At 44.0% G+C, this 18,958-nt stretch overlaps 1 protein-coding gene across 7 annotated transcripts in view; it reads right to left on the bottom strand.

Annotated features, from left to right (window-relative positions):
• Window positions 1–18,958, bottom strand: part of LOC119033192 (sorbin and SH3 domain-containing protein 1) — a 46,021-nt gene that overhangs the window by 4,347 nt on the left and 22,716 nt on the right. For 6 of the 7 annotated variants that reach the window (XM_037122939.1, XM_037122943.1, XM_037122944.1 and 3 more), the window contains 12 exons: window positions 14,376–14,425; window positions 11,418–11,596; window positions 6,461–6,525; window positions 5,651–5,821; window positions 5,013–5,059; window positions 4,461–4,575; window positions 4,117–4,242; window positions 3,845–4,039; window positions 3,097–3,618; window positions 2,279–2,371; window positions 492–544; window positions 296–402 (listed from right to left, as the gene is read on the bottom strand). In XM_037122939.1, the coding sequence (XP_036978834.1) occupies window positions 296–402; window positions 492–544; window positions 2,279–2,371; window positions 3,097–3,618; window positions 3,845–4,039; window positions 4,117–4,242; window positions 4,461–4,575; window positions 5,013–5,059; window positions 5,651–5,821; window positions 6,461–6,525; window positions 11,418–11,596; window positions 14,376–14,425 (1,723 nt within the window). Of the gene's footprint in view, window positions 1–295; window positions 403–491; window positions 680–2,278; window positions 2,372–3,096; window positions 3,619–3,844; window positions 4,040–4,116; window positions 4,243–4,460; window positions 4,576–5,012; window positions 5,060–5,650; window positions 5,822–6,460; window positions 6,526–7,724; window positions 9,174–11,417; window positions 11,597–14,375; window positions 14,426–18,958 lie in introns of all 7 variants that reach the window. The other variant, XM_037122945.1, reaches the window with a different exon arrangement.

Below are 18,958 nucleotides of genomic sequence, written 5' to 3'. Positions count from 1 at the left end.
AGGAGATACTATTCCACTAAAGGCGAAAAAGACCCTGATTTCAGAACATAAATAACTTATTTAGTTATTTTTAAAGTCAAGGGCAATCTTTGCATGCATCATGTGCTGTCGTCCTTTAGGAGCCCTATGTGGAAGGTTGTGACACGGTGAAAATGACTCTACTTCTCCAGGAGCCCTGAGTATGCGCATTGCACGCGTTTTGCTGTCATTCTGAAGAAACCCTATATGGATTAATGTGACACAGCGAGTGTGACTGCACCTCTGAGGAATCTACCCCGAGGCCCGCGACACATACCGACAAACCAGCCGTCATCGCACTTCTCCATGACGCTGACGAGATCTCCCTCCTTCAGCTCCAGCTCGTCCTCGTTCTGTGGCACATAACTGTACAGAGCCTGGAAACTGGAGCAGGATACAAGGACAAGTTGGTAAATCACTACACAATAAAACCATAATACGGTGAGTGAAATTGAAACACAGATCTTACTCACATTCCACAGTTTAGACGGCTTGGCTCCGGGCTGCTGCTGTGGGACTGGGGTTGCTGGGAAATGATGAAAGATTGTTTACTGGGGTGGGGGTGCAGTCTATGGACAGAGTCATGAGGGTGGTGGGACAAGGTGCTGCAGTACCTCACCGAGGTCTCAGCTATATTCAAGATCTCATTACACACTGCCTCCTTTGAGTAGCAGTAGAAGGTGAAGTCGTCAGAAAAAGACAGACAGCGGCCCCACCGAGAGTCCCGGAGGAGGCCGAGGTGAAGTCGAGGGGATGAGGTGAGGAGTTAGAGAGGAAGGAGGGGGGGCGAAGTGCGAGAAAGGAAGGTAGGTCCAGTAAGTAGCAAGGCAGAAAAGGAAGTGATCCGTTAAAAGCCAGGAGGGAAAGCAGAGGAGACGTTGGTGGAGCCCAGGAGAGAGGCGAGACACCAGAGTGAGAGCATGTAGACAGGAAACATGAAATATTAGTTAACTTTTTACAGGAGAAAATTCAGAATGAACATGCAGTTTTAAAGGGAAGTTGGAGGATACAGAGTAAAGGAGCAGTTCGACATTTTGGGCAAATGTACTCTTAGTAGTCTAGTCACTTGCTGAGAGGATGGATTCTGTTTTCCTTTCATTATGAAGCTGAAGCTAGCAGCTAGTTAGCTTAGCTTAACATAGCCATAACAGGCCAGTGTGAGTGTTGGTTTGGTGATGATGAAAAGACTCACTGCATCAGGTCAAGAAATGTCAATATATCATGTTTTTGGTTTTAATTCAGTTCTTTCCTGTTTCCTTCCTGTTTTTCTCCCACATGTCCTCAGTGTCACCTATGTCTCATTAGTTAGTTAAACTTTTGTCTGCTCAGTCCACGTGTTTTCCCTCTTTAAGATGTCAGGTTATCCGCAAGTGTTGTTTTGGTCCTGTGTCAGCATTCCCTGCGCAATTCCTATTTGTTTTTTTCTTGTTTATTTCTTTTGTTCTTGGATTTTTGCCACAGCCTGCTCCCTCAGTTTTGCCTGGTACTGTGTTCAGCTTTATGTAATTAGAGCTCACATTTTGTTTCTTCAGCCCGCCTATATTTGGGTTCCACTTTGAAACATAACACCAAATCTATCCATTTTGTCTACGCATTAAACAAATTATTAATTTGTGAGCTTAGTAAGAGATGCTGGTTGGCTTCAGATGAAGCTGAGCTAGCTGTCTACCACTGTTTCAGTATTTATGCTATGCTATTGAATGGAAAAATGTGACTGTGACATTGATCTTATTTAAAGGTGCAGTGTGTAAGAATTTTGGGGGACTGAAATGCAAAATAAAATAAAATAATTATGTTTTAACTGAAACTAGAGCACTGAGCCTTTTCTATCTACAGAGTCCACCATGTTGCACCATCACGTTTCTACAGGAGTCAAAATCGGATAAACAATACACTGGTTCAAGAAATGACCTCTGAGGTTTACACCTTTTTCACATTTTTTGTGGCTACCATAGTGAGAGGTGTTCACTTGTTTGCAATCTGCAATCCCAGCCCTAGAAGCCACTAAATCCTACACAGTGGACCTTTAACTTTCTGAAAGCAAAGAGATTTTGCCGCCCAAAAATGTCAAACTACTCCTTTAATGCAGTGTAAGTCCTCTAAGATCTCACGTATTTAACATGTAGCACAAGAGGAATAATGGGAATTAAAGATGATGTGAGTCAAATGCATTTTACAGATGATGAGTTAAAGAGTTAAAGAGACAAAGTCACTCAACATCAGTGCACATTATCTTTGTAAATCCTCAGTACCAGCTTACCGCAAATGAGTTAACATTGTTGTTCTCTTGGATGTCAAACAGCATCACAGGGCTTCTTGAGCTCCGTCCATGATGGTCGTCATTCCTCATAAACTGCAACACAAACAGCCCAAATTAGTAAAGGACATTTCAAAATAAAAGCTTTTCTCTTTAAAGCCCGCTCCACATGTCCACCTGCTGAAAATGTTGTCATTCTTCAGTCACAGTCGGGTTGCATATCCTTACAGCTGGAAATTCTAACCTTGCAGCAGGTTTTAAAACAGAAGTCAACATGTGAAACCTATAAATACTCACCAATAAACATGTCACTGTCCTAAATAAACCTCTAACCTCCAGCGGAACTGAGGTACACATCTCTGCATAGAACATCAACAACATGCAACCAAATGCAGAATTTTACGAGGAGGAAGAAACTTGAGCTCTCAAATCAATCCAAGAAATGCAGGCACAATAGCTCCTCTTATAGCACTTTACACTTTACTTATACTTTACAGCTAGGAAATCTGAAACTCACCATACAAACACTGAAAGACACTAGAAAAGGTTTGCGTGTTAGTAGCACACACACAACAACATGCAGACTTGCAGCCCTGAGCGGCGTGACTGGTTTTAACTCATTCTTTCTCCATGAAACCAGCGGGTTCATCCCTCTGCAGGGCCATGATAAACATTAACATATCTACCAGTTAGTCACGTCTTTCAGCAACATCAGCTTCAGTACTTCATCCAACAACTGTTTTAGGGAATCAAACTGTGGCCAAAAGCCCATATTTCAGAGTGAACCTGAGATGCAACACCGCACACCATGCAGACGATACCTCTGCAGGGCTATTTCGCCTGCTGCCTGGGGCTGCGTGGCCCCTGTCCCCCTCTGCGCCTTCCCCCTCTGTCAACTCCTTCTCCCCCCTCAGCCAGCCCTCCAGCACCGGCCCTCCACAGGGGCTCACGCTGCGTGAAAGACGTGGGGAGGGAGGGGAGAGTAGGAAATCCTCCCCCTGAGGTGGGGTGAAAGTGACGAAGGGAGTGGTCGAGTTGGGTCTGGGCGGGTATGGCGGGGGAAGAGGGGAGGCCGCTGGGGAAGCCATGGGGGAGACACAGTATGGGCTGCCAGTGATGGCAGGCACAGGGCTGGCAGAGAAGGGCGGGGGCAGGTACTCGCCGCAGCGGTAGGACACGGTGGGCAGCGGTGGCAGGGGAGGGGTGGGGGCGGCAGGAGGGCTCCCGCCTCCCACAGTCAGGGAGATCCACTCAGAGGAGATAGCGTGGACCTCAGGGGACACAGAGCGGCGTGGGGAGCGAGGGAGGGGCAGGGGGGAGGTGGTCAGACGATTACGATACAGCTTTCACGAGCAACAGGAACGTGGGAGGAGGACGATGGAAGGAAAGACAAGAAATGGAAGAAAAACACAGAAAGAAAAGGAAACAAAAGATGAGACGAATCACTAGACAAAAAAACGGAATCAAAAAGGTGTGTGTCAAGGCGAACATAGAAGAGAATAAATAAATATGGGTCAGCTCATCACTACATAAATCACATGTATCCTATGTTTGGCCCTGAGTCTTTACCTGAGGAGAAGCATTGGTGCTGCGCTGTGGGGACTGGCTGACAGGAGGATCAGGAAACTCCACCCCATTTTTGACACGGGGTCGTCTCTGCACTTCTACGTAGGTGACGGGGAAGATGCCCTGGCGGTTGGTGCCTGAGATTTTGCCTTCATACCAGTTTTCATCGACTCTCCGAATCAATGTGATCCTCTCTCCCTGCCGAAACATGTTTAATAGGTTAAGAACAATCTAACAAATGAAGACATCTGTAATGAAGGATTCCCTCTACGTACCTTTTTAAAGGACATTTCCACCACTGTGTCCCCAGTGAAGTTGAAGCGAGCGAGAGCTTCTCCATACTCCAGTACCTGCACTGGGACACTTTTCTTTGGCTGGGCTTTCTCTGTGGGGGGAAGGAGCTGAAGAAGACAACAAATGACAAAACAATACAATTATTCATACTGTGCAGAAAAACACAAAACATCTCTAAAACTGCAGCTGAATGATGCAAAAATTGGAGAATAATGTAAATGACAAACTAAAACAAAAAAACCTTATTTCAATAACTTGTCTGAGCTCTTCACTTCTTCGAACAGTAATTACAGAGTGAAGAAATTGGTAAAGAGAACACACGCACCTCAACATAACTCTGAGGGAAAATACCGACTCTTCCATGGTGTTCCCCTTCATACCAGTTTTGATCCACCTGTCGAATAATGTAGACGATGTCTCCTTTCTGAAATGGTAATTCCCTACAAATGTTCAAAAAAGAGATCGGTTACACACTTTGAAGAAAAGCCATAATTTTAAATCATGAAAATGAAGCAATTGTGGTTATGGGTTATATTTAGCAGCACTTCTTAGCTAGTCTGCTTTGAGGATCTGATTGGCTTGTTTAATTCAAATTCAAGTTAAAGTTAAGTTGTGATGTATTTCCATTATTCTACTACTCCAAACAGTCATTTCCTTTGATTGTGAGATTTTTTGGCCTGAAGTTGCCAACCCCACCTATGAGTCAGAAGAAAACACATGCCAAAAACCACTTCAGCAAACTTTCTTTATCTTTAAATACAACAAATACCACCTGCTGTGAGACTCAGATACATAATAGGGAGGTAATTAGGTAGCTTGATATATTAGATAACAGTGTCCCAACTTCACTGGAATTGAGATTGCAGGAAAAACTTACTTTAGAGTTTCTGCTCTGAAGTCGAAGCGAGCCATAGCTGGAGTTCTCTGTGTGGATATAAAACAAAGGTGGGTGACTAATATGATCTGATATTTTATGACAGTGACAGTTGATGGTTATTCAGAAGACTAAACACCCTCATGTAGCTGCATCCCTTGTACTTGTGTTTACACTACGCTCTCTGGGCAAAGTGTAAAGAAAAGATTCTTCTGGTGAGCTGTAAATCTGCCCAACTTGTCCCCTCAGTGCGCAGTCTAAACATAAATATTAATGCAATGACAGGAATGAGGCGCATGTGACTGACAGGGTTACTTGTCCTCTGGAGCATTCCCAGTTTAAAACTATTGTGGGTTGTTTACCGTGAAACTGCTCTGCCAAGAGAGCAGGCACACCTTGGTAAACACATCTGGGAGTCCGGAAGTCCATTTGAAATACTCAGTGATAAACTCAACAACTCATATCTTGCCTTCTGTCACTGCTCTCACCCTCTGAACGTTTGACCTAGAGGAAATAGCCGCCTATGTGCAGAAATGACAGGCCTGTCAGCTGCTCGCCGCCTGACTCACACACAAACTGACAAAGCATCTGCCGTTCCTTTTCCTGCTTACAGAAGGATAAGACGCAGCCCTGTGCTGTACCTCTATGCCTGATTTCCTCTTCTCTGTGTTATCTGTGATGTTGAGCAGGTCACCGAAACGCTCGTTGGTGATGAACTGGTGGTGCGTTGGGACAATGCCTGTGTGTCGCCTCGACGCCGTGTCAGCCTCTTCCTGTTCCCGCTTCAGCCGCCGCTGCTCCTCCAAGATTTTCTGCCAGGAAACCAGACTGAAGTGTTTGAGCCTGCAGATATGGCTCTCTTCTACTCTTTTATTCATGTGACACATTCTTGGTCATGTATAATGTATGATTTCCTCATTCATAACCAGTGATGAAATATAACTTAGTTACTGAAGCACTGTACTTGGGAATACTTTTGAGGAACTTATACTTAACTGGAGTATTTCCATTTTCTGTAACATTATAGCTAAACTCCACTACATTTGAGAGGTAAATATTGTACTTTTTACTGCACTACATTAATTAGAAAACCCCAGCTACCAAGTTTTTGGAAAAAAGCATGAAAATTGCATTGATTCCAATAATTAGGAAAATGCTGAATATCGGAATGGGTAGAGCTGTAGGATACAGCACGGTCTTGTTGTTAAATACAGTGTCAAATTATATTTACTGTGAATCATGCTAGCATAGTGTTAGATCTCTAAAACAGCTGAGCTAAAGGGCGCTATGAGCTGAGCAGACTACTTTATCTCCCACTGCTGAGTCTGATATAAGGTATGTCCCATTTACTGGAGCAGTGAACAACATTTACATTGATGATGAAGGATGTTTACATTGCAAAAGTTCATAACAGCATCATGGTGTGTTTTTGCTGAAACTTCAGAATTTACCTCTTTGTCCCCATGACGTCTCCTTAACACCTCGTCTGGGCTCTCCCCATGTGCTGGGGACGAGTCTGAAACAGAAACAGATAGAGGGAAACGTTGTGAAGCATTTACACTGTCAGCCTTGAGGCCAAATCCAATTCAAGAACAAAACTTTCCAAATATAGGATGATGATATTGCAGTCAACTCCTTAATTCCAATGAAAAGAATGATAAAATATATAATAAATACAACCAGGCATGCTTTAAATAAATACTGTAGTATCTGCAACACTTAAAACAAAAAAGCACACACATTCAAAAAGCCAAATGTGATCCTGCATGCACGTAGGAATGAACACAGAATGATCCGATGTGTGTTCATGACAAACAAACGCAGGAAAGAAAATATGAAACCTACTGTACCTAAAAACATAAACATGACATCGTGGTTTTACTGATCGACCAACCAGCATCCATTACTTTACTGAAGTTTCACCTTCTTCATATTAGCTCTGTATCTTCATGACTTTGTGTGCTCGCCCGCACCACCATAGATGTTTCATTCAGTGTCCCAGCAAGGGCCACAAGAAACAGCTATTAATGTTTCAGGTTTGTGTCTGATGCCCCAAGTAGTGGCTGTTGTGTAACAGAAATCAAAGCAGGGAACATCCCTTCTGGCTAAAACAAACCTTTCATAGTGAGAGAATGAAAGATGGCTGATGTAAACTGTTCCAGAAACAGAGAAATAAAACTGATACAGACATGGTGAGACATCAATTTGAGAGAGCGTATGCAATGTTATATAAAAATATCCTGCTTAAACATTACAGAGGAATGCTGGGATTGTAGTTTATGATCGGACTTTAAAAGATAGAGCCTGGGTAAGGCAAAGATTTGACATATTTCAAAATGTAATAAAATGCAGAATTTGGTATGTATCGATGTAATGCTTACGCAGGTTCAACCACTCTTGCATACAACTCAAATTTGATGTCACCAGGAGATAGATACGTTACCAAAAGCTGCCTGAACCTCCTACAGTCACTGAAGTGTTTTGATGGGACCATACTCATTCACAGTGAAATGGAAGAGCACCACACAGCACAATCAGAATGAGATGGAGGCTTCCCTGTCACTTTGTAAACACGACACAGACTACAGATGGAGGGCGGCGGCGTCGCTTTGTGGAGAGAAGGGACACAAGGTGAAGAGAGAGGCGAGATAAATGAGTGACCACAGAGGGAGGAGAAGAGGAGGGTGACAGTGGTGAAGGGATGGAGATAGCCACCTCTGCGGTGAGCTGCCAGCGGCTGCAGTAGGTTCCCGTTGGCGTCCAAGCCCTGCACGTTACTCAGGTGGTCAGTTCCCTCGCCGTTACTCAGCCTCTCCAGGACCTCCAGGGAGGACAGGCGCTGAGGGATCGAAGGTCTGAGCTCAGGAGACAGAGTGGAGGGCCTCTGGGTGCCCGTTGTCACCTTGGTGGCTAACAGGGTTCTCCGAGTTTGGTGGGACTGCAGGTTTTTTCGTAACCTGAAGGGAGCGGGGCCCATGAGAAAGAGGTTCCCAGGGAGTGTGGTCTTCTTCTCCAGAGATGGTGCCTTCTCCTGCTGGGTTGATGCCTGCTGCCTCTCATGCCTGAGGATGGTGGTGAAGCGGGTGTAGGAGGCTGGGCAGGAACCTTTGCATTTGCTGGGTTTGTGGAGGAGTTGATGGTTCAGGTGGTGCAGGAGGTGTTGGTGGTGGTGGTGGACATGGTTGTGTTGTGGAGGGGATGCTGTCAACTGTGCGGAGGGACTCTTTGATTCATTGACATTGTGGTGGATCAGTTCTGGGGACCTTCTACTGAAGATCTGCTCGATCTCGGCCTCAGTGTTAAAGGGGGACTCAGTCCCGACAGTTTGTCCATCCTCCTCCGAGGAAGCAGAATCCTCTACTGTCACACTGGCCTCCTCCCCACAGCTCTTTCCCTCTGCCTCCACCGGGGAGCAGGCATCCGTCTGGGTGGTGTCGGCTACCAAAAGGGACTCCGCTGACACTGCAGAAGCCATGTAGAGGTGGGCGGGGCTGTGGTTGGGGCTGTGGCTGTGGCTGGAGTGCAGGGTAGGCAGGGAGGAGGAGCGGCTGGGCGCCGGGCTGGACCGCTGGATGATCATTTCAAACTCGCTGACCCGTGACGACACTGCATCTCGTGGAATGTTACCCCCGTCCTCTCCCTCTGACCTTTCACCCCTGTCGGCCTTTGCCTTCTCAAAAAGAGAAGCCAGGCTGCGGACGCTACCGTGGGGGCTGCAGCCGGCTGAGCTGGGCCGTTGGATGTGATGCATGGTCCTGTACAGGCTGGAAAACTCTGATGCACTCCTCCTAATTGCAGGGGAAACATTCCTGAGGCCATCGATGCACTCAGAGCCACAGCTGGACTTACAGTCTGCATGTTGCCCACTCTCCCTTTCCTCAGCTCCAGCAAAGTCTGAGTCACACGGCCCCGTGTACAGATCCTCACAGCTGTGGGCCTTTGGGTGCCTGACAGCTTTAGTCCTGCTTTCCTGACTGTCACCACTAGGCGGCAGCAGCTTGGGCTTGAACTTAGAAGGCAGGATTTGGGGTATGCAGGCTTTGGCAGCAGATAGAGGCTTCATACTCTTACACTGGTTACCTATTGCATTACTGGCAAGAACCGATCGACTATTTACAGAGGAGCAAGGTGAAATTATATAGCTATTCCCACCTTTATAATCCACTGGCAAGCATGCAGGACAACAGAATAAACAACATATTAGATTACAATGGTCACAGGTTCACACACACTAAAACAGAGTCAGGCACATTTCTAAAGTAAAGACCGAGTTTCATCAAAAGTAGATGAGAAGAGGAAGCAGACTTGATGCGCTGTGCATCAAGTAATAGATGACTGTTATACTAACAGCATGGCACTGTACTGATGAGTTATGCTTTGTCAAAATGGAACAAGGGGAAATTTACAGTCTGACTTAATCAATATTACTGTAAACAGCAACATAAGTGAAACATAAAGTATTAAAACAGCAATATGCCATGAAATGTTATGTGATGTTGGAGGTCATATAGGAATTCATAACACTGACTGCAGTATCAATTTCAAAATGAAAAGAAAAAAAATAACCTATTCAAATCTTTTCTGTGTTCATGGTAGAGCTAAATGTTCCCACTTGACTGCTGCCTGTCCCACACTAACCTCCTACACATATTCTTCTCCTCTACTTTTAGCAATTAGACAGACGGCTGCAGTGATAAATGGCCTGTGGCACTGCTGTTAATACACAGCTCCCCTGCAGAGTTGTAAATAAAAATTGTATCCTGAGTCAACCTGCCCAGTAAAATATGACTGTCAGGAACCTCTGAAATACTCCAGTCTCAGTTACTGACTATAGTATGCGTGTGATAGCACCACAGATGGAACTGGGAAATGACACAACACTTTGACATGCTGTGAGACTCTTGTGTATCATGAGTGACCCATCTGTCACGTTCATATCTACCAGAAAAACACACGCTGAGGAAGTTAACTAGATTTTATCCAGATCATGTGGCAACAAAAGGTTCTGGCCACTAAAAAGACTGCAGGCTCAGTTCTTTGAAACACAAAGATTAATACAGATATTTCTTTTTCATTTTGTGAGCACAAGACAGAAACACATGATGGAGTGTTTGGTTTCTAGCACTTATGTTATTTCTTTGAGCAAGAGGCTAATGAAAGAGCGTGTTAGTCAGTTGACTTTGGTGCCGAATTCATTCACCTCATGGTTCCACAATTCTCAGCTTATACAACTATATTGATATGTCTTTGTTGCAAGAACGCTAATGTAAATGATTCCTATTTTGAACCATTCATATTAAGTAGGGCTACAACTAATAATTATTTTCATTATTCATTAATTTGCCAGTTCTATTAAATCAATTAAGGAAGAGAACCACACAGCACACTATGACATCTTCATGTTGCTTCTTTTGTCCAACCAACAGTCCAAAACCCAATGACTTTTCATTTACTCTCACAAATGGCAAAGAAAGCAGCGCACCTTTACATTGAAGAGGCTGGAACCAGCTCATTTTTGCTTAAGAAATAACTGAAACAATTAATTGAATATCAAAATAGTTGGTGATTATTTTTTTTCAATCTACTTATTGATTGGTTGCAGCTTTAGCTAATATATCATTGTGGAAACATATTGAACTTGAACTCTGAAAGGACACACTCTGAGGTGACATGTATTGCGTGTCTTCCCAGATGTAATGTAATGACATATTTTAGGGCACGCGGTCCCTTCCTGTCTTTTCCTTACATCTCCTCTGGCCCACAGCGCTCCTCTCTCTCCCTGACCATGTGCACAGGCATTCCAGCCCCTGACCTCACACTGACAGCTGACTTCCTCATGCCTACCCACCCTCTGTGTCCCTCCTGTTTATCTCACCCCTGTCTGGCTGGGTTGTGAGGAGCAGAGCTCTGTTTATCTCACACGTCCCCTCCTCATCCATCCCCTCTCTGGCCCTCCGCTCCCTGGTGCTGGAGCGCTCTGGAGTCTTGCCCTAAGCCTGCCTAGCGACTGGCGACTCACAACTGGAGCAAGAGGGGGGAAAATCCCCAAGGTTAGCTTCCATCAACTTAGCAAGACAACCTCACTCCCTCCATGAGTTTTCCAAAGCAGATGGCCAGGAGGAGTTTGATGAAAACATCCGTGGCGTCAATAATAAATCAAAAGCTGCTGAGCGAATGAATGCTGCGAGAGGTGATTGGCCAATGCTGTGAGGTCTGGGAGCAAAGAAAATGTGTGGATTCCAACAGAAAGGTAAACGGAAACACATGTATCCCTGTTTGTAACTGATTGGTTCTGTCTCAGCAGGAAAGGCCTTTAATGGTTGAACTGTCTAGCCCCCACATCCATAAACATACACACACCTGCCTTTTTACTGGCCACATATGTATCTAAAGTGGCTGGTATCCTACCTTTAGAGGAGGAGGAGCTGCCGTGGCGCTTGTTTAGGGCCCGGAGACCTTGTAAGGGTATGTCGCCGCCCTCCAGGACACTCTTGTAAACATGGCGGTCGCAGTCTGGAGCCACAGGCTCGCCCGTGGATGATCCACTGTCCTTCTCCACCTCGCTGTGTCCAGACTTGCTCGAGGAGCTAGACAGCGGTGAGAGGAACGCAGACAGCTAATTAAACACAGTTGAATTCATTCCAAGAGGTTGTGTTACATGTTTTATGATAAACAGAGGCGCTCAAATTGGGTAATGTGCTGTCATATGGTTCTTATTTAGTGTATCTCGAGGTAATTCCTGTCTTCGCAGACTTGTGGGAGACAAAATAATCAGACACAGAAGAACTTGAGAAAGAAAGTGCAGAATTTAGAGGCTGATGTTGAGAGATGGCACGGCTACCGCACATATCTTGGCATTCCATAGAGGCCAACAGGACAGCTTTCTATAAATATTCTCTGAACATTCCCACATGGTGCATCAGCCCCTGCCATGCACCTGTACAACTCTTAGGTTTACTGTCTTTCACATGCCGCTCAAGTGTTGCACAGACAAACATGGTCATTAAACTGACAGAGACCCCAGTATCAGCTAGGTGAAGTAAAAAACACACACAAACCAGTTTCACTACTGCTAGGGGAGAGCAGAATGTGTTTTCCACAATGTGTTTTACATCTGCAGTGGTTGCCAACGCAGAGCTTTACAAGCTTGCACATACATATGGATACATTACTCTCCTTGTTCACTACCTCAACAAGAAGCTCTTTCATAGCTATTAGAAAAAAATATGTGCACCGCTGACTGAGAGCCATTAAAATCATGTTGATTCAATGTTACTTACAGGAATTCACTTAAATGTTATACAGGAAGTCTGCAGTACAGGAGCCATGCAAAATTTAAGACAATCTCATGGGAAGGTTCTGGTTAAATCAACAGTCAGTATCCTGACAGAGATCATGTGACACTGCAGGCTGACTGTAATGTTTATCTATTTACCCGCAGTGATTGTTTACAGCTCACAGAACACGTGAATTGCATATATAGTTTTTTTATGTTGGTCACTGTTTTTCTTGTATACTTAGACCGTTTTGACCATTCTTTATTCTTTACCCTTTCTTAACTTATTACCTCAGCCAAGGAGGTTATGTTTTCACCCACGTCCACTTGTTGATTGGTTTGTTAGCAGGAATACACACAATCTATTAAATGGTTTTCCACGAAACTTAGAAGGAGGATGGGTCTCAGCCCAGAACAGATCCTATTAATTTTTGGTCCAGTTCTGGATACAGAGAAAGATCCAGGAATTTGTTCTCACTTTCTTTGACATTGCGATTCTTTTTTTTTTTTTTTTTTTTTTTTACATTTTTGCTGATCTCTCAGTGAATAACGCATGCAAAGATTGCCAGGAAACAAAAGGTGAAGACATGCGCTCTACTGAGTGTTATTCCAGCTTGTTCAGCTTTTGTTGTCCTTCCTCTTAGCTGTATGTTTATTCCTGTGCAAGCACAATGACAGCGATGAAAAACTGGTGTCATACAACCAAAATGTGCTGTTATTTATGTCAATCCTCCATATGCAGGGTTTTCCCTCTCACTGTCATTTTTGGCACTATGTAAGCCAAATGAATGTACAATCACTGTGGAGCGCAAAACCAACTAAATGACGGATCTAATGGTTGAAGTTAGTTCCCAGAGGACTTCTTTAATTAGTTTTATCTTCAAGGTTTTTTTGGTGTTGATTATTCATTATCTTCTCTAGCTTTTCCAACTTTTGTACACAGATATAATAATAGTCTTTTTAGAGACAACGGTAAAATTTCTCAGAGGAAGACCTCAACTTCTTCCACAAATGAAGGGGAAACGCTTATGTACTTTACTATAGTAATACAACATTTACTTGCTATTGTTGTCTGTCTAGCATATTTTAAAGTTAATAATTACCATGCAAATGCAGTGGGTCTCTAGTCGAGGTCTGAAATTACACAAATTCACTTAGAGTTTCATTCATTCATCTAATGACACTACACTGACACATGTGGGTTTGCACTTCACAATCAAATGGTATCTTTACCAGAATGCTCTTTAAAATGTCTCTTATTTCAAACAGAAAACAACTTCCTGCCCTAAACATATGTGCCTTTGAAGGAAGTTGGTTTATGACTTGAGGTTTCCTTTGAAAAGTTTGGGGGAGCGAACTCCCAGACCCCTTCATCAGGAACCCCTTCTTTCCAAGATTAACAAGGAATCAATGGATTAAAAACTTGGATTGGGACTCTTTTTTCAAATAGCTGGCCATGATGACATTAATGATTGTAGCAGATGGAAAGTTTGTAGCAGAAATGGAGGGAGAAGTTTATTTTCCCTGGACTGTAGCACGAGACAGTCACCACGGCTCAGTCCTAAATTCCTTACATTTTATGACACAAACAGAAATAGAAGATGTCAATCTCGTCAGACAAAAACAAAAAAGATCAAGGGCTCGGTGGGCTTCGGTTTAACAGCCAGCATCCTCTTTCATAATCCAGCTGCTGGTCATACTTCTATATGCACACCCATTCAGGAGATAACGGTTTTTGAGTTATGCAGCAGCTGGGCGAGTTCCCTCTATCCCAGTGACATCCAGGTTGCCGTCTTTAAATAAATCACCACATAGCAGCCATGTCTCCACACTACAACCACCCACCCCCTGAAAAAACACCATGAAATAAAGGACAGAGGACACGCTGTTCTGGTAGCTTCTTGCCTTCTTAACAGGATCTCCTCAGGAAGCAGGAGTCCCCCTACGGTAGGCGGGCGAGCTCTACAGGGTAGAGAAATCTCTCACTGACATTATCCTCATAACATGCCTTAAATAATCAACAACCTACTGGAAGGAGGAAGCAAGCTTTAAAGCACAAGTGTTCGCATAAGAAGAAGGCATGGACTTACTACTGCTGCAGGTCGGAGGCTGTTTCCAGGGGGCTGAAAGAGGGGGCACTCTGCAACAAACCAAACAAAGAAGTCATTGATAGATCCACAGGAAGGTCTCCTCCAGCTAGAACAGAGGCAGGAGCATTAGCTATGGCCAGATTCTCTCTTCTTTCCCTCCGTGTCGTTCACTCGCTGGGTCTGGTTTTTTGTCTCGAGCAGCCGGGGTTCTTAGCTTCTCTGGACTGGGCTTGGCATGGAGGAGTAAAGCGTGTGTTTTGGCCTGCATGCAAGTTGGAGAAAACAAGCGGCAGTGAGGAGAGTGGAGGGGAGGGAGGGGGGCAGTGGGCGGGTGGGTGTGCATCGGTCAGGGGGCGCCCATGCGGGGAGGGGGCTGTCACGGGCTCAGCCAATGGGATGCTGTCTCCCAGTGAAGCCGTCTCTTTTGTCTGGTATTGAGTCACTCTCATTACCACTGGACCAGACCGGGGGACAATTAACCAGCTGGTGGTGAGAGCAGGCCGAATTACACACAGACACACACACGTACGCACACACACACACACATACACACACACTTGACACTCTATCTCACACACTTGAGGAGTCAAAAAGAAACAAAAATGCTTGCTCAAGTAAATAATAAAGTAAAACACAGTAGGAACAGATAATTAAAACAATGTTATAAAGAAGTTAAAAAAGAGCAAAAACAAATGAAGGCAGAGAAAGAATAAACTGTGGGTGAATAGTTGTTTAAAAGGCTAGAAGAGTAAATGTAGTTGGTATTCGGGAGCTGATATTATTTCCAAAACACAGGGGTGATCATTCAGTATATGGTAGCACCCGCTAGCATTTTGAATGGTTTACAGCCAACTAATTTTAGCCCACTGTTTCTGTTGCTTTCCTCTTTTCGGACGTCACAGCAGGCAAAAATAACAGACGTGACACGGGCACTATGAATAAGAGCGCAAGTGTTGTTTGCAAATACGATTGCACAATCCCCATCCCAGCCAGCCTGGCCCTGCTGTTAATTCCACATCCACTTCCCCACGGTGTTGCCAGGCCTCCGCTTCCCACACCGATGACCAGACAAGGAGCATTCTCAACAGCTCATTTGCCACAACATGCCTTTGCACTTAGTTGCCAGGGCAGGACGTCATTAATAACCTTTCAGAATAAATGCCTATCTTTAAAAGAACATAACATCAGGCTGGCAGGTCTATAGTCTGATCTATTTATAAAGGCAAATGTTCCATGTCGACTTGGGGAACACTCCAGTGTCATTGAATAATCTGCTGCTCTACCTTGCCCTGTCGTGTCTTGTACCACCTCAAATCTGAAATATAGTGTCCTCTGACACCCCCTGGGTAATTGGGCTTACACACACACCATCAGTGGAAAGTAAACAGGAAACAAGCATGGAAGGCTTATCTGGAGTGAGGAATGGAATCTTAATCTGGTTATTTACAAGATGCCTGATTAGTGTCAGTTTGTTTGAACTTTCCTTTATATAAAAGGGTCAAATTGCACAGTTTCAAACTAATCCTACTGATATACCACCTATGACTATATACTAAACTTTATATCACTCTGAGACAGTTTCATGTTTTTAAAATAAAGGGTCAAACGGAACAATAGGCACTGAGTTAAAGAGATGACAAACTGACTCAATTTATCAGATAAAGATGCACAAAGAGGATGGAACTACTTGTAACTGTGTGAAGTGTTGCTGTATAAGGACATGAATGAAGGCCTCGGTGAGTCAGTGGAACACCGATGACAAAGTTTCTGCAGAATTTCCCGTGCATGTTTCCTAACAGGTGTCCCCCCCACCCCTCAACTCAGAGCTCCAGCTCCTGTGTGCCGCTTTCATATTCAAAATAGCAATCATGAGTAGGTCATGGTAACATGAATCTCATTCTTTCCAGCACCTTATTTGTGTTGATATGTACTCATGAAAACAAACAGCTCCCCCAGTGTGAAAGGCCTGTTATAGCCATGCGCGCCCCTCGTCTCATCTCCGCTAAATGCTTAAAGGTAAAGGTTAAGTGTATAACAGAGGTTAAATATGACTGCACAATGAGCTGGCGGGCTTACGGAGTTGCCTCCTTTAGAATATGTCAGGTGGTAGGGGTGAGGCTCTATGTAACTCAGCGCTGAGACAGTGTGGCAGCAGCCCCCCTCGTCAGCATATGCTCAACAGATGGAGTCACTCTGTCGGTTGTAGGGGGCCAAAACGCTTGTCCGGACCATAGTTATGTGTGGAATTCCAACTCCAGCGAGACATGTATATCGATGAGGCTGCATTTGACCGTAACTGTGACTGGATGTGTGTTCAGACTCATCTTGAACCCAGAACTTGTAAATATTAATCAAGAGGACCATTACTATAATTATACACAGGTGTCACTCTTACTCAGTGGATATTGGGTGACTGGAAGTGGCCACTTATTGTTGAGTAATGATGATTTGACAACACAGGATAAAGAATACACAGTGAAGTCTTGTAGGCGTCTTAAGATAAGTCTTATCTTATGTAACTAAGTACATTTACTCATGTAATGTACATCAGTACATGCTGATGTACTTTACATAAGTATTTTTTATTTTCTGCTACTTTATTATTCCACTCCACTACATGTTGGAGACAAATATTGTAACTCACTACATTTATCTTTTAACTTTAGAGAGTAGTTACTCTGCAGATGGCAGGCTGCATCAGAGCCAAAATGACCAGATTTTTGAAGAGGCAGTTTTAAGTCATACTCCAAACAAATAGGGGGCACTATATCATCAGAGTGATGCTGTTAACAGTAAACTGCTGCTGTTCGCTAGTTAGCTCTGTTAGATGTGATCCTGTCAGCTGACTCTGCCCAGACTGGTAGCTCAGAGCACCGGGGGAGGGTTTGTATTTATACTGCTAGCTAGTTAGAATGCTAACTTTAATAGACATCTCCGCAACAAGCTTCACAGATGTCTTTGACAGAAAGTCACCACTGTTGTTTCTTTACATTGTTGATAATTTTTGTCTTAAACTAACACTCTTACATATTTCGATCATCTAGAAATGCTGAAATCTGATCCAATAATTAAGTGGATGACCCAGTGTGTACAACGTATACATCCATGTAAATATATGAATAATTTACCTTTACTTGTACTTTAAATACTTAATAAGGTAATATCAGATACCTTATGAATTTTACTCAAGCACAATCCATGTGGGTGACTTTTACCTTTACAAAATTATGATTTTGGTGACTTTCACAACACTGTATAATGTAAAGTAATCCTGGTCTTTCGATGTTTACAACAGGCAAATTAGCAGTTTGAAAACCACAAGAAGATTAAGATGTGGATTATAAGAATCAGAGTAATACTGTCAAGAAATTTCCCCTTATTATAACAACATTCATTAGCAGAAGTGGTCCTCCACAGCACTTTGGGGGTTATTAATAAGAACAACAGCTAACTGGACCATAGCACCAAGGCATAGCTCTTCATTTAACTCCCTGAGCACTGTCATTCTTGCCCACTTCTAGCCATATCGCTCCTTCGGTAATACAGAGTGACTACTGATATGTCAATCAAACTCCAATGAGCCAGTGTGTCTGGCTGGGCCTTAAGGTCAAATACTGCACATACCAGATGCAGCTTTAGAAGTGACTTTGACATTAAACAGGAGCCAGTCATCGAGCCGAGCTCATCTGGCAAACATCCAGGCTGCCATGAGACAGAGTCGGGCCGCCTCCAACGCTAAACCTCCTCCACATATACACTAACCTGGATCAGGAGACTATGCCCCTGCGTCTGGTTGATGCTAGGACGTGACCTCATGTTGGAGCTACACCTCATATGATCCAGGGTGCGGCTCTGGCTGACACAGAGCGAGGAGACCCAACATCTGTTTGTGGGCGTCCTGTGCCACGCTTGTCTGGTGCCAACGAAGGCTTGAGGCATGGATCTGCCATGACACTGTATACTGCTTCAACATGCCTGCACCTGCTTGGATATTTTGGTAAATAAACCAGATCGCAGACAGGCAGCAATTATTATTTCAAGGGCCTGGGATTACCCTGGAGTCTAATGCTTGCATGGACTGCAGCCTCTCCAATTGTAGAGTGACTGGATTTATCATCCAGTCCTGGCCTCCAGCTTCTGTAAAGTATTCTAATAATCAGGGTGCACGTCAAAATGAACAAAACAAAATGTTTATCTTGGGTTAAAGAAAGGGGTGATGCCTTGGTTGGCAAGAGAGAGCAAGTTCTTTGTGTAAAGAAAAAATGACAGTGATAAACTCACAACAGCCTGGTAATAGTTTAATTGCTCCTCTATCATGAGCACCTGTGCTACAACTGGAGTTTAATAAATCAATAACCAAGTTTATTAAATATTCAGTATCTCAATTGCGCGGCGAGAAAGCCATAGAGGTATGTGGTCGGACACTTTTCTGTTGCCTGAGCCAACTGTGCTCAGTCAGCCTCACAGATACAAACATATTGCTGAGAGGCACTTTGGAGGAAGAGCAAAAATAGATCTCAGTCGACTATTTTAGACACTTTTGGGGACAAAATGCTTTTATATCGTATATGGTGAAGATAACT

The sequence above is a fragment of the Acanthopagrus latus genome, chromosome 15 (assembly GCF_904848185.1).
Source record: "Acanthopagrus latus isolate v.2019 chromosome 15, fAcaLat1.1, whole genome shotgun sequence".
Classification (NCBI taxonomy): domain Eukaryota; kingdom Metazoa; phylum Chordata; class Actinopteri; order Spariformes; family Sparidae; genus Acanthopagrus; species Acanthopagrus latus.
This window is presented reverse-complemented; position numbering and strand designations above follow the sequence as displayed.